Source organism: Myodes glareolus, chromosome 25, assembly GCF_982192425.1.
Source record: "Myodes glareolus chromosome 25, mMyoGla1.1, whole genome shotgun sequence".
NCBI lineage: Eukaryota > Metazoa > Chordata > Mammalia > Rodentia > Cricetidae > Myodes > Myodes glareolus.
Genome location: NC_142050.1, coordinates 37,467,608 through 37,490,867, shown reverse-complemented (window position 1 = coordinate 37,490,867; position 23,260 = coordinate 37,467,608). Strand labels below are relative to the sequence as shown.

Sequence of the window (23,260 nt, the reverse complement as noted above, 5' to 3'; positions counted from 1 at the left end):
GTCGAGGATGAGGCTTTTGTAGAGGAAGGCTTTAGCAAAGACTGGTTTTTGAGTTCCTTTCCCGGCACTCACGTCAGGCAGCTCACAGCCACCTCTGACAACGGTGTCAGAGATTCAGCCGCTGCTCAGGCTCTGTGCTCACATGCACAGACCCATGCATGCACATACACTTAAAAAAATAAATCCTGATTTCTATAAAAAGGGCACAGGAGAGCTGACTCAGAGGTTAAGAGCACTTGCTGCTCTTGCAGAGGACCAGAGATCAGTTCCCAGCAAAACATTCATACATATAAAATTAAAGTAAATAATATTTATTTTTTTAAAAAAATCAGGACACGTCCGGGTATGGTGCTGCCTCTCTGTAATCCTAGCATAAAGGAGGAGTCAGGAAAAATGGAGCATTACAGGAGACGCTGTCTCAAAAACAAACAGAAGCCAAGTATGGCTTATATATGTAATTCCAGCCCTTGGGAGGAGGCAGGGGGATTGCCTTAAATTTAAAGTCACCTGGACCACATAGTGAAGTAGTGAGTTCAAAGCCAACCTGTGATATAGAGACCTTCAAAAAAAAATTAAATCATAGAGGAGTAAAGACCCAAAATGATATACAGTATTTTGCTGATTTTTCCCCCATTTCTTTTCTGCTTGTTTGTTTTGATACTGGAGATGGAACCCAGGGCTTTCATATACTAAAGGAGAAACTCTATCAATGAATCATTCTCTCTTCCTGATTCTATTTTTTCTTTAAGAAAAATAGTAAGAAAAGACAAACAAGTAAAAAGAAATATGTGTGTGTATATATCTTAAAAATATTGACAGGAGCTGGGCATGGTAGCACATGCCTTTAATCCCGAGCGCTCGGGAGTCAGAGACAGGTTCATCTCTGTGAGTTCAAAGCTAGCCTGGTCTGCATGCTAAGTTCCAGGTTAGTCAAAGCTATATAGTGAGACCTTGTTCTTCCAAAAACAGATTGGCAGGAAAACCTACCAAAATATTAGGCATGTTTTGGAGGAGGTTAAAAATAGATGGAATGATTTTCAGTGATTTATAAACATTCACATCGGTGCTGGTGGTGCTTGTGGTTTTGGTGGTGGTAGTGGTGGTGCTGGCGATGGTGGTGCTGGTGTGTAGTGGCAATGAAGGTGGTGGTGGCTAAGGGCGGTGGGGAAGAGCTACCGAGAGCCCACAGAGCCCCAAGCACTTCCACAAGAGAACTGTATAAAGTGTAATGTCTAAGAAGAGGCCAGTACTGACCCGTGGCCCATCTTACAAATGAAGGTTCAGAGCTGGAGTGGAGATTTGAACCTCAGATCCCTGGTTCTAAGCATGTTCCTCCTATGAGAGCTAAGAGTGGGTAAGATAGCTCAGCAGGTAAAGGCTCCTGGGTAATGTTTAAGCCTCAGGGTGGAACAAGAGAATCATACATTCCTACACACGTGCACACACCCACTCGCTAATAACACAAAACAAAAAAGCACTGGGCTGTGGTGCCACACGCTGTTAATCCCAGCACTGGGGAGGCAGAGGCAGGAGGATCTCTATGAGTCTGAGGCCAGCCTGGTTTACAGAGTGAGTCCCAGGCTAACCAGGGCTACACAGTGAGGTCCCCCCCCCTCTCTCTCTCTGTCTCTCTCTCTCTCTCTCTGTCTCTGTCTCTTACACACACACAGTTTAAGCTATGAGCTGAGCTGCTCACCCAGAGATGTAACTAGGACATGGCTAGCCAGGCGTAACTGTACCCATCTTCATCTCCTGCCCTACAGATGGAGGATGAGGATTCCATTCTGCCCCGGAAGCTTCAGGTAGCCCTGGAACACATTCTGGAGCAGAGGAATGGCCTGGCCTGTGACCAGGATGGAGGCCCACTGGACTGTGTGCATGGTAAACACCAGGACTTTGAGACGGCTGGGTGGGTGGGTGAGAAAGTGGGGGCATGAGGAGAGAAAATGGGGTTCCACCTTTCGTCTGGATTCCATTCCAGCCATAATTGTAGGAATTTTTCCCACTTTCTCCATTTAGGTCCTAAAATACCTCAAGAGGGGAAAAGGCAGCTTTAAGTGCCCTTTTTCTTGGACGGTCACAGGTGGCTGCGGAGGGAGGAAGCTGTTGTTGTGATCAGTAACTGACTGTCTTGGGCTCAGGCCCACCAACTTGCTCTTCCGGTCTTTGTACCCCATGCTCAGGCCCTGAGTCCAGTCCCTTGAATGAGGTGGTGTCCGAAGCCTTTGTCCGATTCTTCGTGGAGATTGTGGGCCACTATTCCTTGTTCCTGACGTCGGGCGAGGAGAGGAGCCTGCAGCGGGAGGCCTTCAGAAAAGCTGTCTCCTCCAAGAGCCTGCGGCGCTTCCTGGAGGTCTTCATGGAGACCCAGACTTTTCGTGGCTTCATCCAGGAGCGGGAACTACGCAGGCAGGATGCCAAAGGTCAGAACACCACAGACCCTCCTGGCTCTAACTGGCTGACGGCGAGGGGAGGGGGGAGGATGTAGACAGACAAGGATGCAGGCGGGAATGGTACCCCAGGGCGGGAGGGGAAGGATGTAGGCAAGGATGTAGACTGACAAGGATGTAGGCAGGAATGGTACCCCGGCCTCCACAGGAGCTCTGCCATCTGGCCACACCTGAACAGTGACCCTGAGCTGTCTCTGCTTCTCCCAGGGCTCCCCTATCCCTCTCTGCCCTTCCCAGCCGCCTTTCTTCCTGCCCCTATCTAGGGACTGTGGAGGGGAATAAAGATTCAGGAGAGTATGGTCTGGTGCCAGCAGCCTTGGGCCAGTGCTGCAGAATCTGGCATCCTGCTGCCATGACCTTCCATGCCAGCCTTTCTTCTCCCTCTTCTCTGAATTCTCCCTCACTTCTCGCTGTCCCCATTTGCACAGGCTCCATCATACTCCTAGGGAAAAAGGGACCAAGAACACGAAAGGACAAAGACACGTGTCCTGGCCCACTTTGTTCCTTGTCCTTGTCTCGGCCATTCTGGGAATGTAAAGTCAGAAATGCTGGTAAAGGAGGCTTTGATGGGAGCTACACAGAGCCCAGAAGGTTCTAGAAGAGCAGCTGGCCCCACTCCTGGGATTTCTCTGGTGCTGTGAACTCAGCTCAGAGCCCACACTCCCATAGCCATTTACACGGGCAAGACAGGCAGCCACGCTTGAGGCTCTGACAAGGATTTCCACAGGACAAGAGAAATTTAATTACAGGGTGTGAGAGGACTGGCCTCATGAGAGGCTTCTCTTCAGGAGCCGCGGTTTCACTTAGGGCAGGTTTCCAGGTCACCAGGTCACTAACTGGTAGGAAAGGTGGCAGAAGTGGGGGCAGTGATAGCCGCCTTTAATCCCAGCACTTGGGAGGGAGGCAGAGACTGGCGGATCTCTGTGAATTCGAGGCCAGCCTGGTCTGCAAAATGAGTTCCGGGACAGCCAGGGCAACACAGAGAAACTCTGTCTGGGGAGAGGGGAGGAGGTAGCAGGAATGAAATGAGATCTCATGTGTGAACGGGCCTTTGCAGCATTCCACAGACAGCTATTACACAAGGTAGGGAATTATAAGTAAAATTCCTTATAAGCCTCAGGCCTGAAAGCATGTTTGTAGGCACAGCTGCGTCTGTGAAGCAAGGCCTCCCTCACCCGTTCTAGCGAGGAAGGGGTTTGTGAAGAAGCGCAAAGGATCTAAAATGTCCTAGTGTCTCTTATCACCAGGTCTGTTTGAGGTCCGAGCCCAGGAATACCTCGAAACCTTGCCCAGCGGAGAGCACAGCGGAGTCAATAAGTTCCTGAAGGGTCTGGGTAAGGCCTGACTCCCCGTCCCCGGTCTCAGTCTCAACCCTCAGTGATGCAGGAAGCTGGCACTAGACTGACTGCCCCTGGGTGACATCATCGCCATCCTGGCCACAGTCTCCCCCACTGCCAAAGCCCCGACCAGGAGAGTAAGACACCAAGCATCAGGACTACAGTTTAATTAGCAAGGTGGCCCTTCTAAGAATAATAGTGCATACCTGTACCCCCTGCATTTGGGAGGTGAAGGCAGGAAAAAGTCAGCAGTTCAGTGGCACAACCAGCAAGATGGCTCAGCAGGTAAAGGCACTGGCCACAGGAGCCTGAGGACCTGGGTCCAATTCCCAGAACCCACGTAAAGGTGGGAGGAGAGAAGTGACTCCACACAGTTGTCCCTGTGTCCTCCACATGTGCGCGACAGTACTTTCCTGTGCCGTTCCCTTCCTCCCTCCCAGATAAGATGTTCTCACTTTTGCTGTAGTAAGGCCGCTTTTTTGTTCCCGGCTGCTCAGCCCCGAAATAACACACAGAAACTATATTATTTACAATACTGTTTGGCCAATAGCTTAGTCATATTTCTGGCTAACTCTTACATCTTAATTTCACCCAAATCTACATTAATCTGTGCGTCACCATGAGGTTGTAGCCTACCAGCAAAGTTTCAGCGCTTCTGTCTCTGGTGGCTCCATGGCTTCTCTCTGACTCCACCTCCTTTCTCCCAGCATTCAGCTTAGTTTTCCATGCCTAAGTTCTACCTTGCTATAGGCCAAGCCAGTTTCTTTATTTATTAACCAATAAAAGCAGCACAAGACAGAAGGACCTCCCACACCATTTCCCCTTTTCTGTTTAAACAAAAGGAAGGCTTTAACTCTAACATAATAAAATTACATATGACAAAACAGGTATCAAACAAGAATTATAGTACACCTCTGTACATCTAGAAAACTTAACTAACATGACTACAAGCTTGACTAATACAGATAACTATTAACCTATATTTCTTTTTTTAATATTTATTTTATTTATTATATATACAATATTCTGTCTGTGTGCATGCCTACAGGCCAGAAGAGGGCACCAGACCCCATTACAGATGGTTGTGAGCCACCATGTGGTTGCTGGAAATTGAACTCAGGACCTTTGGAAGAGCAGGCAATGCTCTTAACCTCTGAGCCATCTCTCCAGCCCAACCTATATTTCTTAATGATCTGTACAAACACAAAACCTTAATCAAGAGCAGAAATCCATATACACAATATAAGAAAATTGACCTTGACTTTGTATCAACAAACCAAGATCCATACCAATGCAAAGTATTCATCTCTATATCACTCTTTCCTTTCTAGGCAATAAAATGAAGTTTCTCCACAAGAAATAACCCTCATCTTGGCTCAAGGGAAAACCTCCTCCTCTGGGACCATACATTTCCAACAGAGTTCTGAGAGGCTGTGGGCTGAAGGCAGTCCCCAGCCCCCAACTCCTCCTAGGATGGGGCCTGTGAGCTGGGCAGGTGGCAGATGCTCAGGACAGTCCTGGAAGGGACCTGCCAACATGCAGCTGCTGTTACTGTGGTTGGTTCTGGGGTCTTTATATCTTAGGTATTAAAAGAGAAGAAGAAGAAAGGCATTTGGGTTTTCATTCTGTCTTGCCAGGGCTAAGAAAACTCCCTCCTGCCCTACCTTGTCTTTTCTGGGTCAGCTATGGACAGCTGTGGAGCCCGGAGGAGGGAGGAGATAGAGTGGCTGCCACCGCCCATCCAGGTTCTTGTGGACTGGTCTATGACGCCACCTGGTGGCAGAGACTGTGGGCTTCACTGTTCTTGACTGTGGATTTTTTGCCCCTTAGAAGGAAGTCACAGCTGTGGTGTTTAGGGACACATAAAAAGAGGAAACCTTGTTAATTGTTAATAAAATATTCTTAGGGTCCTGAAATGGATATCTCCTGTGGCCTAACCATGACACTCAGACCTCTGCTGTGAACCTATTCCTCATAGCTGACATAGACCTTTCCGGCTTCTCTTATTGAGAGGGGAGAACTGGACAAGGTCACAGTCAGCTGACCTGTGTGGGACAGTGGGAGTCTGTGAGTCCTGTGTGCACACAGGAAGGTTCTCAGGCTGGCCTCGGACTACCACCCCAATACTGTGGACACCCAAGGGATTGTATGACCACCTGGCCTGGAGGGGCGGGAGTAGTGGGAGGGGTGTGGCTGAGGCCTTGGGGGAAGCCAGAGTGAGAATGTGAGCATGGGGGCTCACACAAGCGCCTCGGTTTAGTTAACTTTAATGATAGCAATGCTCTGTGTCTTTTTATACCGCCCCGAAGTGGTCACTTTTAGTATTTTGGAATATACAGTCTTTTCTAACTTATTTTCTATTATACTGTTTTACTTAAGAACTCCAAGTGAATGAATAAACAAATAAATATCTTTATCAACATCCCTAGTGAGTGTATAATATTCTATGATATTATGAATTTTTTGTATTTGACTTACGCATAAAGCAAAAATAAATTTGGGGAAATGTGCTAGACCACGTGCACAAGGAGACTTTTTCCAGGGTTCATCCTATTAAAGAGAAACATGCTGCCTGCGTAAAGACCAGAATTGGGCCAGCGAGGCGGCTTCTCAGGTGAAGGCGCCGCAGCCTGGCAGCCGGAGGTCAATCTCTACGAGCCGCATAAAGATGGAAGGAGAGAACCCACTCCACAAAGTTGTCCTTGGACCTCCACATGTGCCATGTCACAGGTACGCATTAGTTCTTAATGATTTAAAGGATGAAGTAAAACATTTAAATAGAGCTGGGCGGCGGTGGCACACACCTTTAATCCCAGCATTCGGGAGGCAGAGGCAGGTGGATCTCTGTGAGTTCGAGACCTGGTCCACAAAAGCGAGTTCCAGGACAGGCTGCAAAGCTACAGGGAAACCTTGTTTCAGAAAACAAAACAAAACAACATATAAATAGAAATTAATGTGTATATTACATATAAACTAAAATATACTCGTAGGAAGAACACATACAGGTCGTGAGGATGCAGTCCCTTGCACAAGATGACAACCGTTAGCTCCAGCCTGGTTTATTGGAACATGACTGCCCTCTTCTGTCCAAATGCCTTCCCTCGCACTTGTGTATGTTTAAAGAAAAGAAAATCAACAAATATTACCCATAGTCACGCAAAGCAGCAGATTAGACCAAGAACCACGAAGAGTTAGAGAAGAAAAAAAAAAAGTAACTTTGCAATGACTGCTCACAGTCATGGTCTGATTCTATGTTCCTGCTTGTTCTGGGGTGTGTGTGTGTGTGTGAGTGGGGTGATATTGTCATGCTGGCCTTGAATTTGCCAAAATCCTTCTGCCTGAGCCTCCCCAGTACTAGGGTCACAGGTATGCACCACCACACCTCATCACGGGACAAATTATAGACGGACAGTGCTCTTAGCTGAGGAACAGTACTGCTTGAATACATGTGTCCCTATTTTACCCCACCTGCCCAAGGCACCTTCTGATTGGTTTAATCAAGAGCTGAATGGCCAATAGGATAGGATAGGGGGGACTTCCAGACAGAGATAGGAACTCTGGAAAGGAATTTGACTTAAGAGATTTGCCAGCCAGACACAGATGAAGTTGGGCATGTGGTTCTGAGGATAGGGAATGAGTCACATGACAGAGTGTATATTGGGAATTTTTCCTAATGCAAACTCTCTGCCAACACAAATTCCCAATCAAGCCAAATCAAAACAAGCCAAATTAAGAAATGTCCAGGTTTAATGGGATTCTGGCACTCTCGGGTGGCCCTGAGGGAGAACGGGGAGGCAGTTCTCATGTGATCCTCTTTTGGGCGTTCACTTAAGTACCCTGTGGGAGTGGTCCTGACCCCTGACCCCTGGCCTGCTGGGATTTGGAATCCAGACCAATACAACTCTCAGGCCTGGGGGCTGGGATAGATGCGAGGGGCAGGGGTCTACATTCCCAACTTAACAATGTATATTAATATAAACGGGTTAATTTAAGGTTTAAGAGCTAATTGAGAACAAGCCTAAGCTAAGGTCAAAATTTCATACTTAATAAGTCTCTGGGCTGGAGAGATAGCTCAGCAGTTAAAAGCACTGGCTGCTCTTCCAGAGGTCCTGAGTTCAATTCCCAGCACCCACATGGCAGCTCACAACTGTCTGTAACCCCAGTTCCAGGGGACCTGATTCTCACACCCATGAACATAAAATAATAATAAAAAAATAAATTTAAAAAGAAGAAGAGGTCTCCCTGTCATTATTTGGAAGCTGATGGTCCAAAGAAAGAGCCACTACATGGAGGGCTATGGACCTATGATGGGTCAGCAGTTAAGAACTCTGGCTGCTCTTCCAAAGGACCTAGATTCAATTCCCAACACCCACATGGCGACTCACAACTGGCTATAATTCCAGCTCTAAGAGATTCAATGTTCATTTTTGGCCTCTATTGTTACTTACACTCACTTCATGTATACATAAACATGTACCTGAATAAGCAATAAAATGAAACAAATAATAAGGTGGAGCTCAGTTGGAGCTTAATGAGATAGCACAGAAAGGAAGGGGCCAGTGCCGGGCCTGATGGCCTGAGTTCAATCCCCAGGCCCCTATCTAGAAAGGGAAAACCAACTCCTACAAATTGCCCTCTGACTTCCACAAACAGACCACAGCACACGTGTGTGTATACACAGACACACGCACACACACTTCAAAGTCAACTATCCACGCAATGCACACATTTAAAACAAAATGGGGGGAAAAAAACCACGAGAGAGAGAGATGGATCCGTGGTTAAGAGCAGTCACTGCTCTTGCAGAGGACCAGAGTTCAGCTCCTACTACCCAAGCAGGAAGCTCACAATTGCCTATAACTCCAGCTCCAGGGGGTTGATGCCCTCTTCTGGGGCACTTGCATGCATACACGCACAATTTTTTTAAATGTTTGACAAAAAGAGAAAATATAAACGAACGGTAAAAAACAATAAGTGAATGACATTCTTTTCCAAAGGGAGAGGCTTTCTCCCTTTGGTTTCTCCCTTTGGTTTCTGGAGACAGCTTTTTTCTTCCTCCCAGGTACCCAGGTACCTGCAGCATGCTAAGCAAGCCCTGTACCACAGATGCTACAAAGAAGACCCCATTCTAGGGGTTTGGTGAGGGTGAAGTCAGAGCAAAGGGGCTGCAGAGACTGAGGGACATGGTACATTCTCCTGCTCTCTTGTCTTTGTTTCCCTGATCCCAGGCCAATACACAATAAGCCTGTACACTCTTGCAGTCTTGATATTTTTCATTCATTCATTCCTATTTCCTTATTTGATTTCAATGAAAGTCACAGGACATCAAATTAGCCATTTTTTAAAAAAGATTATTTATTATGTATACAGTGTTCTGCCTGCATGTGTGCCTGAAGGCCAAAAGAGGGCGCCAGATCTCATGATAGATCATTGTGAGCCATCATCATGTGTGGTTCTTGCGACTTGAACTCAGGACCTTTGGAAGAGCAGTCATTGCTTTAAATCTCTGAGCTATCACTACAGCCCCCAAATTAGCCATTTTTAAAGTAAACAATTCAGAGGCATCCAGTACACTCATGCTGTTCAGTTACAACCTCTCTTGCATTCCCAAATGCTTTCCTTCCTGCGAAACAGAATGCACACCCCTTTTGCAGTGGTCCCTGCTAGGTAGACTTTGGTGGGTGGTTGGGATCACTCCAAACCTGACCAGAGGCAAGGACAGAAAAAAGCAAAACAAGGCAAGTGAACGGAGCCTGGACTGCCCACACCTGTCAAGGCCAATTAATTGTGCTCCTTGGCTCTCCAGTGACCACACCTTGACCTCACCCAGCCCTAAGTGGAGTTCAGCTGCCAACTCTGGCTATAATTAAGTGCCCTGGTGCCAGCTTTCCTGTGTCCCTTACCTGGCCACTCTTTCTTTCTGTTTCCTAATTGACCCCAGCACAAATTCTGTGAGAACAGCTTTGAGTTTTACAAGCAAACCTAGTAGCCTGTGGTCCCTTCCCAGCAGGGCTAACTCCCTCACCCCCTGGGCAAAGTCTGGGCTAGCTGACTCTTCTGGAGGAGGACTCAGATTCACGGCAGGTTCACCCAGACCCAGCATCGAGCAAGGGACCGTGGGTGCAACAGTGCCGGGTTCACAACACCAGCTGAAGGAACAGCAGAGCTGTAGGAAGTGGCCACCATGTAGCCAGGATGGCCCCTGCCCACCCAGTTCCTCGAGTTTCCCTAGCAGCCGTGGAGCCCGGAGCTCTGGATTGAGGCTGCTCTCAACCCTACCTCCCTGCCTCATCGGCAGGACCAGAGATGGCAGAGTGGCCCTGCGTGCTAGGTGGCAGCAGCATCTATTACCAGGACTCCCAGTGAAGCTGGTGAGATCCTGGTGATGCTGAAAACAGGGTACCAAATTCAAGAGGCTAGGAAAAATTAGGCAGGTTTGTTATTGTTTGATTTCCCGTGAGTTATTTGTTTCGCTTTGTTTTGAATCAGCTCCCCACTATGTATCCCTAACTGGCCTGGAACTCCCTGTCCATCAGGCTGGTCTCCGTATCATAGAACCGCCCTGCCTCTGCCTCCTGAGTGCTGGGATCGAAGATATGTGTCACGCCCACCTGGAAACAGTTTTGCAGAGAGGGTTACCAGTGTAGAGAAAACGCAAGAATGACTGGAGTAATGATTTGACAGAAGACATTTTCATAAGTCCTCAGATCGGTGGAAATTTGTGTCCTCTTCTTCTACAGGCTGGGACTTCCACATCCCCAATGTCCCATCTCACTGGCCTAGGACACAAAACTTTATTCATTGAACAACTTGGGACTTGAGACTGCCCCTGAAGAACCAGCCTGCTTCCATTTTAGGCTTGAAGGCCATTTTATAGTATAGACAAACTAGGTTCATTGCTGTTTATGATTAAACTGTGATTGGACTATGCCCTTGTACTGCCTGTTCTAGGAATGCCAATCAGGTTTTGGTTTCAAAAAGTAGTTCATGGCTGGTGGTGGCACACAGCTTTAATCCCAGCAGTCGGGAGGCAGAGGTAGGCAGATCTCTGTGACTTCGAGGTCAGCCTTGTGTACAAAGCAAGTGAGTTCCAGGAGTTATTCCTAACCATCTTCCAGCCCTACCTTTGTTTCAAAAGGTTATACATAATGTATCTTTCTCTGTACAGACAGCTCCCAAATAATGACCTGGAGACTTATTATGAAAGTTTAGCCTTATCTTAGCCTGTCCCAGGGTCTACCCCTGCTCCTGCGTTTCATCTTGAGGACAGTTTCAGGTCAGCCAGCTAAAACACCCTGTTTGTTCCTGTGCTCCCTCTGCCCTGCCTGGTGATTAGCTGTAGGGCATTGTTTACTCCATCTTGGGTGTGGCAATTTCCCACCTGCCTGGGGAGAATTCCTTGTGCAGCAGCTAGGTATATAAGGATTTTCATAAACTTGAATAAACGGCATTCTCTTGATCTCTTTCCCAATGACCCAGTTCTCTTGTGTGTTCTTTCAATCTCCAGGCCCTTGCCTGGCTCGCGTATGGTACAGTGGCGCGCTAACTGTAACGAGAGTAACACAGGCGTTACAAGCTCTTATAACTTAAATTAACTCATTTATTTTAATCTGCGTTCTGCTGTATGACTCATTACCTCATTACTCAGTACTGCCTATGCTGCTTCCTCCACATTTGGCTGACAACCCCACCTTCTTCTTCCCAGAATTCTCTTTCTGTCCCTAGAAGACCCGCCTAACCTCCTCCGGCTTAGCTTTTGGACAGTCACCTCTTTATTAAACCAACCATGGTGACACATCTTCATATTCCTTCAGTGTAAAGGAATATCCTGCAACAGTTAGATGACCACCTATGACTACCATGTTATGACCATGACTACCTTGTTATGGCCACCTTGTAACCATGTCTTTGTTTCAAGAGGTCATTAGGACTAACTTGTTTGTCCTGTTCCTGTAACCTTGTCTATTTTGCCTGCCAAATCCCCCATCTAGAAGCCCCTACCCCTGGGCCTTGTCTTCCTCACACCCAATACTGACCTCTTGAACCCCGACTTGCAGGGAGGTAACCTGTATGCACAAATAAAAAAAAAGCTTCCTTTAATTAATTGCTTGCTTTAATTAATTTGGCCATGATAATTTGCATCAATAATCTTTCTCCTCCTGTCTTTGGGATTAACACCACCCCCCACTCCATCCCATCCTGGGCACTAGCTCTCAGAATTCTGAGACAAGCAGATGCTAGCCCCCAGCTAAAGGGGGAGGAGGTAAACATCTCCTGCTCCTCTGGAACTCCGAGGCACTCTAAGTCCATCCCATACTGAAAAGGGGCCATAACAATCTGTTTCTTACACTGGGCAAGATGAGGACTCCGAGCCTATGACATGAGTGAGCCCTTCCTTTGCCTATCAGACTATTGAAACAACGCTTCAGTTAATTTCCTCAGGAATCCAATGTGGGGTAGGGAGTGCACAGTGAGGCCTCTGAGTCCAGGTGGAGGAGGGATGTGCCTCACTAGGAGAGATTTCACACACTTCTGACAGCTTAAATCAATGCGTCCATAGTTCCTGGCTTTTGTTTCAACTTTTTGTTTCTTTTTTCAAAGTATCTCTCTATGAAGCTCTGACCAGGAACCCACAATGTAGATGTAGATCAGACTTGAATCCTCTTGCCTCTGCCTCCTATGTTCCGATTAAAGGCGTACACCTCCACACGTGGCTTATGGTATCTTTTGTGTAAAATTGTTAGCCTGTTACAGAAACAGCAGGGAGAAACCAGGAATCTGGTTTCCTCAACACCTTTCTACCAAATGGTAAATAAATGAATTTCCCTTTATTGATATTTTCTGATCTATTTTAAGCTTAAGTTTTGTGAATCAGGACTGGAGAGATGGTCCAGTGGGTAAGAGATGTATTGTTCTTATAGAGAACTGAGGTTCAGTTCCCAGTACTCATGACAAGTGGCTGAGCTGCCTATAACTGCAGCCCCAGGAGATCCCACACCTCTAGAGTCCCTATACACACGACAAACTTCTCTCTCCGTCTCTCTCCCCTCTCTCTTTCTCTCTCTCTCTCTCTCTCTCTCTCTCTCTCTCTCTCTCTCACACACACACACACACACACACACACACACACTCATGCACACACACAATTAAAAATAAAGAATTTTGAAAAGAGAGATTTATGAATCTGGTGCCCCTGGAGCATCGTTAGGAGGCAGACTCATGGCTGATACTCTGGATTGGAAAACAGGGATTCTCAACTGTAGGGTGTTTCCCCTCATTCATTGACCTTGGACGGCAGTTGGATATAAATGCCTGTTTGCCTGGAAGGTGAGAGTTCAAGGACAGCCTGCTCTGAAGAGCGAGTTCCAGAACAGTCTTCAAGGCTACACAAAGAAACCCTGTCTCAGAAAAACAAAAAAAAAAAAACAAAAGAAAAAAGAAAAGGAAATGCATATTTATTCATTGGTAAAGGAAGGAGGCATTTTGGATTTTGACCGTTCCTGTGTATGAGCACTACTTTAGCTGTTCAGCTTTGTGACGTGGAGAGGCCCTGGAAAAGGCTCACAGTGCCCACCTTTGTTTTGTGTTCCTAATGCTCATCCGAGAAGAAGGTACATTGGCAACGTTCATTTCAAAGGCTTGGTTAACCATTGTTGGTCCTGCAACAGGAAAGTCTGGCTTTGTTTGGCAGACTGCTCATTTTATGTACTTTCTACATAGCCTGTTTTGACATTGTCTTTATGGTACAGGTGAGGATCTAAGTTTAGAGGGCACTTGCTGGCAAAGAACTAACCCTGGAACATGTGGTTAGAAATAGAAACAGAGCCGGGCAGTGGTGGCGCACGCCTTTAATCCCAGCACTCAGGAGGCAGAGGCAGGCAGATCTTTGTGAGTTCAAGACCAACCTGGTCTACAAGAGCTAGTCCCAGGACAGGCTCCAAAGCTACAGGGAAACCCTGTCTCAAAAATACAAATAAATAAATAAATAAACGAGTTTCTGTTTGTTGTGTGTTTGTTTGATCCACCTAAAGCAGATATGCTTAATCACATATGGGTAAGACAGAAAATATATCAGGATGTGTGTTTGCCCCTGACTGGACCTGATGGGAACGATGTACAGTGGCCTTATGGGTGCTGAGCCATGTAAGCCTCAGGAAAACATGACTAGACATTTTCTGGGAACCTGGAAATGGTCCTGGACGGAGCCCATCATCCTGGCCAGTATTGAATTAAAGCTTGCTTCAAATCTGGCTCAAACACTGTGGAACTGGTCTTTCTCTTACGATCTCAGGTTTGGCAATGGCTCACTGGGCACAATCAATGCTTAGACAGAGGATTCCAGTTCAATTTTCAGCACCACCTGGAACTCCAGCTCCAAGAAATCTGACACCTCCGGGCTCTGAGAACACCAGCACTCAATACACGTACCCACGTACATACACATATACACGTACATATCACTGAATACATCAAAAGGGGCCAGGCAGTGGTGGCACACACCTTTAATCCCAGCACTTGGGAGGTAGAAGTATGTGGATCTCTGAAGCCAGCCTGGTCTACAGTTAGTTTTAGGACAGCCAGAGCTACAAAGGGAAACCTTGTCTCAGAATTAGGAAACAAAACCAAAAAAAAAAAAAGAAGGAAGGAAGGAAGGAAGAAAGAAAGTCATAAGTTACCATGGTTACCATGGTGGCACTGGGGGAAATTCCTACTGTGTGGATACACTATTAATTAAAGTAATTCCTTTTGTTGTTTTGTTTTGGGGCTCAGTGCTTTAGAGTTCATGTTGCTCTAGTGCTGAACCCAAATTCAGGTCCCAGAACTCACACCAGGCAGCTCACAACTGCAGGTAACTGCAACTCCCAGGAAACCCAACATCTCTGGACTGTGCCTACCAGCATTCATTCACACACACACACACACACACACACGAAAAACTTTAAAAAGTAAGTGTGTAGTTTTTATTTATGTGTGTGTGAATGCCACATATGTGTGCAGGTTCCCACAGACACCAGAAGAGGGCACCGGATCCCCTGTTCCAGACGGTTGCAAGCTGCTCCATGTGGGTGCTAGGAACTGAACAAGGGTCCTCTGAAAGAACAGCATGTGAACTAAGCCATTTCAGCAGCTGGAACTCTTTTGTTAGGTGCCATTCTAAGGCAGGGGACAGGGGAACTTAGTTACAGTATAGTCCTAGCAAGACTCTGACCATCTGAAGAAGCACTGACAATCTCAGCTGCAGGAGCTCTGGGGGTCAAAGCTCTCTCTCTGCCTGCAGGGCTCCCTGGACCAAAGTCTCTCTGCTTAATGGCCTTCAGATAACTGGATTGGTTTATGACAGCTCCAGAACCAGGAAGTGATCAATCGATCACCTTGTGTACCAGGAGGAAGTCACCCTTCCCCCCCTCTCCTCACTACTGCTTTCTTTGTTGTGTGACAACTTGAAGTCACACAGTGCTTGCCACATGGAACTCACTGTGTAGAGCAGGCTGACCCCAAACTCACAGAGATCCACCGCCACTACCTCCCGAAGTGTTGGTACTAAAGACATGAGCAACTGTCACCTCCAGTTGTTTCTAAAAAGCATGCTTCTTCAGTGCTCTGATACAGACTTCATTCCTTGTCATCTATAGGGCATGATCCCAAAGATCAGACACCAGAACTATTACAATTTTTGTATCTCAGTCTTCATCTGTTCTAACTAACCTGGTAGATGTTGAAAAATATATGATGACAGAAGAAACATTGGACATTTATCTATGTGAGGGACCCCAGGACTCCGAAGAGAAGCAGTAAATGCATCCCTAAGCCTACCTTGACTGACTGTAGGTGACTAGAATGTTTTATTCTTTAAGATTTATTTATGTGTACGTTGTGTTTGTGTGTGGAGGCAAGGGGGAGAAGGGATATAGAGACCAGAAGTAGGGTATCAGAACTCCTGGAGCTGGAGATTCAGACTTGTGACTCGCCCAGGGTAGGTGCTACGTCCTGAACTCCAGTACTCTTAAAGAGCACTGAGTTGGGGCTGGAGAGATGGCTCAGTGGTTAAGAGCATTGCCTGCTCTTCCAAAAGGTCCTGAGTTCAAATCCCAGCAACCACATGGTGGCTCACAACCATCTGTAATGAGGTCTGGTGCCCTCTTCTGGCCTGCAGACATACACACACACAGAATATTGTATACATAATAAGTAAATAAATATTTTTTTTAAAAAAAGAGCACTGAGTCTTTTTAGTTGCCAGGTCATTGCTCTAGCCCCTAGTCTGTCCTCCTGTTCCTTTAAGAGACAAGCCCTGCCCACTCTGCCCCCCCCATCTGCTCCTTCCTTTCTATCTCTCTCTTTTTTTTTTTTTTTTTTTTTTACAGGTTTATCTTTTTATTAGCCATGGTAGCAAAACGCCTAGTCAAAAAGACCAAAGCCCATGTCGTCATCAGACTCCTCGGATTCTTCCTTCTTTGCTTCCACTTTCTTCTCCTCAGCTGGGGCAGCAGCGGTGGAGGGGGCAGGACTGCCTGCTGGTGCGGCTCCAGCTGCTGGATCAGGCCCTCCAGCCCCTACATTGCAGATGAGGCTCCCAATGTTGACATTGGCCAGGGCCTTTGCAAACAAGCCAGGCCAGAAAGGTTCAACATTGACACCAGCTGCTTTAATGAGGGCATTGATCTTATCCTCCGTGACCGTCACCTCGTCGTCGTGGAGGATGAGGGCGGAGTAGATGCAGGCGAGCTCAGAGACGGAGGCCATGTTGCGGACTGCCGGCACGGTGCTAGTCGCCGGATGAAGTGAGGGCCTCACCCCAACGCGGCCTTAGCTTCCTCGGAAGAACCGAGCACCTTGGCGGCAGCAGAGGAAAAGGTCCCTTTCTATCTCTTGTCTCTCTCCCGAAGAGCTACTGCTGCCTTGGCTCCTGTCCTCTCTCCCACTGTTTCTCTTTCTCTGCTCTTCTCCCTTCTCCCCTTCCTCCCTTGACCCTCCATGACCCACTAAATAAATACCCACTTTCTTTGCATCACATACCTAATAGGTCTCTGTCTCTCATCCACCATGGGGCCCCATGCCTGGGACCCGCTGCCCCTCATGGCCCAGTGCCCACTGCCGCCCCTCAGGGAACCACGCCATTTTATCTAAACCCTATAACACCTAGTAAGTAGGATCTTTTTTGGTTTGGTTTGATTTGGTTTGGTTTGGTTTTTCAAGACAAGGTTCTCTGTGTAGCCCTGGCTGTCCTGGAATTCACTCTGTAGACCAGACTGGCCTCAAACTCACAGAGATATGCCTGCCTCTGCCTCCCAAGTGCTGGGATTAGAGGCGTGTGCCACCACCACCCAACTGTAAGTAGGATCTTAAAGGAGATGTTGGAGATGCTTGCCTTCTCGATGAATATGGTCTCACGGGCATTAGAACAAACTCCATTCCTAGGATGAGAGCTTGTCCTGAAGATGCATGGAAAGGTTGGCCTGCACTTTCGGCCCCAAGGACGTTGAGACACACTTTCCTCCCAAACAGACTGTTTCTCCAGGAATAAAATCATACTGTTGTCTTGACTCGTCAAGGGTGAGAGACTGAGACATGAAGAAAGGTGCTTTATCCTTCCATGTCCACAGGTAATCTACCCTGCTCTTCTCTGGTGCCCTGGCTGCTCCTCTGGGTTTTGTGAAAATCAAAATTAATATTTTAGGTTTTAATTACTATGCCTTAGAGACCCACGAAACAAAAATGTCTCTGAACTACAAGCCCCTTGCTCAAGGACAGACAGTTCCTGAAATGCTGGAGACCATTGTTTTTTGTTTGTTTGTTTTGTTTTGTTTTGTTTTGTTGGTTTTTCAAGACATTGTATCTCTGTAGCTTTGGAGTCTTGTAGCCCAGGCTGTCCTTGAACTCACAGAGATCCACCTGCCTCTGCCTCCCGAGAGAGCTGAGATTAAAGGGGTGTGCCACCAATGCCTGGCTCGTGGAAGACATCGTTTATGGAAGAAATCAAGTCTCATGTTTTTCACTCCCCTAGACGTTTGTTTGACCCATCTGATGTGCTTGATCACAAGTGGGCAGGAGGTTCATAGGCAGGAAAAACATCAGAATGTACTCTTGCTCCTGATTGGATGTAGGCTGGAGAGACATCCGGATGTATGCATTTCCCTGATTGGACCTGATGGGGAAAACGATGAATTATGGGGTTTTCCTTTTTAAGCCCCTGCAAACTGTGACTCTGGGCCATCTCCCAGAAACCTGGGTATGGACCTGGTCAGAGCCCATCCACCTGGCCAGTAGTTAACTAAAGCTTGCTTCAAATTTGGCTTTAAACTGTGGTAGTAGTCCTATTCTTTATCAGTGTGATTAACAGTTTGTTGACAGGCTAGCCACAGACTGCAGGGACACCCCTTCAGCACTGGCATAATGGCCTTTGTTCTGAAATTATTTTGAGGCAAGAGAATCTGAAATATCATTTTTACAGAGACCTTTTAGTAAAACTGAAAATTGGAGAAAGCAGCGAGCACTTACAGATCTGCTGACTCCTGATTAAACATTACATCCCAGCAGGGCATCTTATGGGCCCATCTGATTTGACTTCATTAGAAGAGAGAAACATATCAGAGGCAGTGAGGGCACCAGAAAGTTTTAATGCAGAAACCTCCAACTGTTTGTCCAAAGAATCTGAAGTCTTCCTTTACACCTGACAAGATTCACAGTGTGTTGATGTTCTCAAGCCTTTTTCCCTGTGTGCGATTGCTATCACATAGGCTAGGTAGACACACCCTGACTGTGCTCAACAACCCAGATTTATCAGTGTGCTGTGACCAAGGGTTCCCAATTTTGAAACAGTGAGCTCTGCCCTGATTAGCAACTTCTTGTACCTTGAAGAGTGAATACATCTGCCATCGGGACGGGCTTAAGTAAGTGCTAAAGAATCTGACCCTACAAGTTCCTAAAGGATTGACTGTACACAGCTCGTTAGTCCGTTCTGTGGATCCGCTCATTACACTCCTGTGTTCTGCTTTGATTCTTGTACCTTCTCAAATATGGCCTTTTTTTTCCCTATAAATTTTATACAGTTAAATACTTTCAAGCCTAATAAATAAGACCTATTTGTTTGTTAAAAAAAATAAAAAATGGGCTGGAGAGATGGCTTTGTGGTTAAGAGCATGGGCTGCTTTTCCAGGGGACCTGAGTTCAATTCCCAGCACCCACATGGTGGCTCACAACCATCCATAATGAGACCTGGTGTCCTCTTCTGGCCTGCAGGCAGACATACAGGCAGAACACTGTGTACATAACAAATAAATAAATCTTTAAGAAAAATGAGGGCCTGGAGAGATGGCTCAGCGGTTAAGGGCATTGCCTGCTCTTTCAAAGATCCTGAGTTCAATTCCCGGCAACGACATGGTGGCTTACAACCATCTGTAATGAGGTCTTGTGCCCTCTTCCGACCTGAAGGCATACATACACAAGACAGAATATTGTATACATAATAAATAAATAAATAAATATTTAAAAAAAAAAGAAAAGAAAAATGAAAAAAAAGGTACTTTATGTTAATCAAAATATTTATACAGACAGCACTTCCAGCCAGGCACACGCTTAATCACAGCATTTGGGAAGCAGAAGCAGATGGATCTCTAAATTCAAGGCCAACCTAGTCTTCAGGGTGAGCTCCAGGACAGCCAGACAAAGCACATTAAATGGACATATGGTGCATGACTTTGAACCCAGCATTCAGGAGACAGAGTCAGCTCGTCTCTCTGAGTCTGAGACCAGTCAGAGATATATGAGACCCTGTCTCTAAAAGACAAAACACCCGCGTAGACCAAGCGCGGTTGCACACACCTATGCTCCCAGCAGCAGAGGCAGGGAGATCAAAACCTCAAGGTCCTCCTCTGCTGCTCTGCTACGCCAGAGTTAGAGCCAAGCCAAGTCTCAAAGGTGAATGAATAGATGCGATGCGGTAAATATGCCTGCTTTGGTCTGGGGTGAGGTTGCTAAAAAATAGGACATTTCTTGGGCAACTGATGAGGACAGCAGAGAGCTGTGTCTCTGTTCACCCTGATAATTACCTGACACTGAACGCCTTCCAACACTGGCTCTTCCTTGTAGTCTGCATGTGTACCATGAGCACAGGAGACTAAGGAAGCCAGAAGAGGGCATCAGATTCCGTAGAATTGGATTACACACCGCGTAGTGGCGGCCTGTGTCTTTAATCCCAGCACTTGGGAGGCAGAGGCAGGCGGATCTCCATGAGTATGAGGCCAGCCTGGTCTACAAGAACTAGTTCCAGGACAGCTAGGGCAGTTACACAGAGAAATCCTTTCTCGAAAAAGAAAACAAAACGGGATTACAGGTGGTGGTAAACTGCCGCGTGGGTGGTTAGGAACAATACCCAGGTCTTCTGTAAAAGCAGACAGTGCTCTGAACCACTGCGCCGTCTCCCTAGCCCTTCTGCTGAGGAGGTGTAGTTTACACACCAAGTATAACATAGCAATCCAGATTCCCCAAAATTAAGGTCAGAAATCGGAAGGAAATTGTAGCTACCTTGGAGGGGGAGGAAATACTCTAAAGAGAGACGTTCATGTGCCCTCCCTCCACTATCAGGGCTCAAACAATGATTCTCTCATTGCTGCTGTTGCTGGACAGGCTGTTCCGTCTGTGTTCAACCCTCCCACCGCCGCACCAGTGAAACCTGTAGGAATTGCAGCCCCGAGTTACATATCCCTGCCCCCATTTTTTTTTATTAAAGTATTTTATTTACTTATCTATTATCCCTGCCCCCATTTGAGGTGCTTATCTGCAAAGAAAACATAATAACTTCCCTCTGCTCCTGGAGTTGGGAAAGGAAGTTTGAGTGCACGTGATCATTCCTTGATCCCTGCTGGGGTCAGGTGACAGTCCCTCCTGGGGTCAGATGACAGTCCCTTCGCAGCCCCCTCCTCTTTTGGTGCCACGGTATAAAAGCTAGCCCCAGCAGAACAATAAACAAGCTGTTCCACCTTAACCTCGTGCTCTGTCAATTCATTCAACCTGGACACCCTCTGCCAAGACTCTTGGTTCCAGCCTGTGCTGGCACTGTAGAAACCCTCCAAGGGGAAGGGGAAAGGCTAAAACCCTGTCGTTTGTTTGGCTGTCCATTCCTTCCTGGGGAAGACTCCTTAAGATTCAGGAAATAAGCTAAACTCACAAGCCTCCAGAAGTTCCTGAAACTAACAGGCCTCAAGCTCCGCCCCCCTTCTCCTCCATGCTCTAAGGTTGCAAAAGCAGTAACAACTCCAGGCAAGTAGAGACCTCCAGCTCGCTGAGCCACCTACAGGTCACACAGGGAGCTCCAGGGATGCAGATTTTGTGAGTCATCAGCCTGCTGGGGTTGGCTTTTCAGGGATGCCTTTGAGTCATCCATGCTCCTATAAGAACCCATCACCCACGTCCCAATGAGTAAGTCCTCACCCCACCCCTCTGAAGCTCACCCCGGTCAACTCACTAAGCTAGACTTGGGTAGGAAGGTTCCTTTGCTCTGTGGCCAGTGCTGTAGGTGAGATGAATATATGTTTGTTCATATTGCTCCAGTAAAAATTACACAAAACCCGAGTCCAGCTAGAGGAGAAACTTGCCCGGCAGGGAGAGCATTCCCAGTTCCGACAGCTTGTATTAATATATGTATTCTTCCCGACTTTTATTTCATCTTTTCTATACAATTAGTTGGAGTTGGGGGGGGGGTGTTTAAGAAATGAGATGCAGGCTTAGAGAGATGACTCAGTTGTTAAGCATTGGCTGCTCTTCCAAAGGATCTGGGAGACGATTTGGATTCGGCTCGGTACCCATTCTGCAACTAACAATGGTCAGGTCTGTAACTCCTGTCCCAGGGGATCAGAGGCCCCCTTCTGACCTCCGTGGGCACCAGGCATGCATATGATATACAGACACACATGCAGGCAAAACATCCAAACACATAAAGATAAATAAATAAAAATTTAAAACCTTTTAAAATGGTATTTGGGGATCTATTAAATGTTTCATAAAACATTAAATTGCAGTGGCTGGTTTGTGCTCTGGTGTTGAAGGGTTTGCCTAGCATGCAGGATGCCCTGGGTTTGATCTTTAGCATAAACCAGGTGGGATGAGGCATGCCTGTAATTTCAAGGACTGGTAGAGACTCAGGGGTTTTTTTTACTAGGAAGATAGGATCCTTCTCCAACCAGCTGTGTATGACCCAGGGTCCTATGGGGCTGGACACTCGGCTGTCAGCAAAGCTCAGGTTAGAAACCGCCCAGTTCCAGAACCAGGTGCTCTTCCAGCCCTTCCTTCAGTAACTCAGCCAGCTACAGCATCATTGGCTACCAGATGTGGCATGCGTACCTTTTAAAAGTTCCTGCACGCCACAGTGCATCAACACAGATCTCTCTCTCTCTGAGAAGTGCCCCTCATCCCACCCCTCTGCCCATAACGCTCGTGTGAGATGTGTTACGTGGTATGCTCTCCACTGGATATTCTTTGGCTCTGAAGAGCCAAGATATTTCTGCTGCTTAATCCTAATTAACTGCTCTACTCGAGAGGGCATCTGGGTTCCTGTCTCGCACACTCTTGTGGGAGTATGCAGAGCAAGCCTTGTTAAGAAGAATTGCAGAGGTAGGTAGGGCATGGGGGCGCATTCCTTTGATCCCGACCCTGCCAAGTCTCTATGAGTTCAAGGCCTGCCTGGTTCACATAGAGTTCCAAGCCAAAGACTGCTATAGTGAGAGACCCTGCCACAAAAAGAAAAAACAAAACAAAGACCAAAAATATAAGTGGAAGTACTAAGACTAAAGAGATTTCCAAAAGAGATTTTAAAAAAGCCATCAGATTCCTTTGTCTTGGAATTTGCTGGAGGGTCAGATCAGAAACTGAGGAGAAGGCTCTTCTGATTGGTTAATTCTCTGGGGCACCACAGATTCGGCCAATAGGGGGCCCAGCCACTCCATGTTTGTCCTCTGGTTCACCCAGGGAATGCCTGTGCTCTCCGTGTTGCTCACCCAGTTTGGGTGCCGGAAGCCCTCTCTGCCCGTTTCTGACTGCGTCTTGTTCGTTGCTGACCTTGACTGTCCGGCAGCTGTTAGTCTCTGCGGTGGCGGCGGCACTCCCCTTTAATCCCAGCACTCGGGAGGCAGAGGCTGGAAGATCCCTGGGAGTTCAGGTCAGCCTGGTCTACGGGGCGAGTTCCAGGACAGGCTCCAAAGCTACCCGGAGAAACCCTGTCTTGAAAAATAAAACAAAACAATACAGGGGGCTGGAGAGATGGCTCAGTGGTTAAGAGCACTGCCTGCTCTTCCAAAGGTCCTGAGTTCAATTCCCAGCAACCACACGGTGGCTCACAACCATTTGTAATGAGATCTGGTGCCCTCTTCTGGCCTGCAGTCATATATGCAGACAGAATCCTGAGAATACTGTCTACATAATAAATAAATAAATCTTTAAAAAAAAACACAAAACAATACAAAACCAAAACAAATAACC

The 23,260-nt window shown here is 47.0% G+C and overlaps 1 protein-coding gene and 2 pseudogenes across 8 annotated transcripts in view; 2 read left to right on the top strand and 1 right to left on the bottom strand.

Moving 5' to 3' along the window:
• Positions 1 to 6,209, top strand: part of Dennd2a (DENN domain containing 2A) — a 91,866-nt gene extending 85,657 nt beyond the window's left edge. For all 8 annotated transcript variants that reach the window (XM_085683744.2, XM_085683745.2, XM_087901856.1 and 5 more), the window contains 4 exons: positions 1,764 to 1,881; positions 2,184 to 2,423; positions 3,698 to 3,784; positions 5,119 to 6,209. In XM_085683744.2, the coding sequence (XP_085539870.2) occupies positions 1,764 to 1,881; positions 2,184 to 2,423; positions 3,698 to 3,784; positions 5,119 to 5,150 (477 nt within the window). In that variant the 3' untranslated portion in view covers positions 5,151 to 6,209. The remainder of the gene's footprint in view (positions 1 to 1,763; positions 1,882 to 2,183; positions 2,424 to 3,697; positions 3,785 to 5,118) is intronic.
• A 9,944-nt stretch (positions 6,210 to 16,153) lies between these two features.
• On the bottom strand, positions 16,154 to 16,639 carry LOC148117885 (large ribosomal subunit protein P1 pseudogene; annotated as a pseudogene).
• Positions 16,640 to 17,948: 1,309 nt separating this feature from the next.
• Positions 17,949 to 22,894, top strand: LOC146889542 (GPI alpha-1,4-mannosyltransferase I, stabilizing subunit pseudogene; annotated as a pseudogene).
• The last annotated feature ends 366 nt before the right edge of the window (positions 22,895 to 23,260 follow it).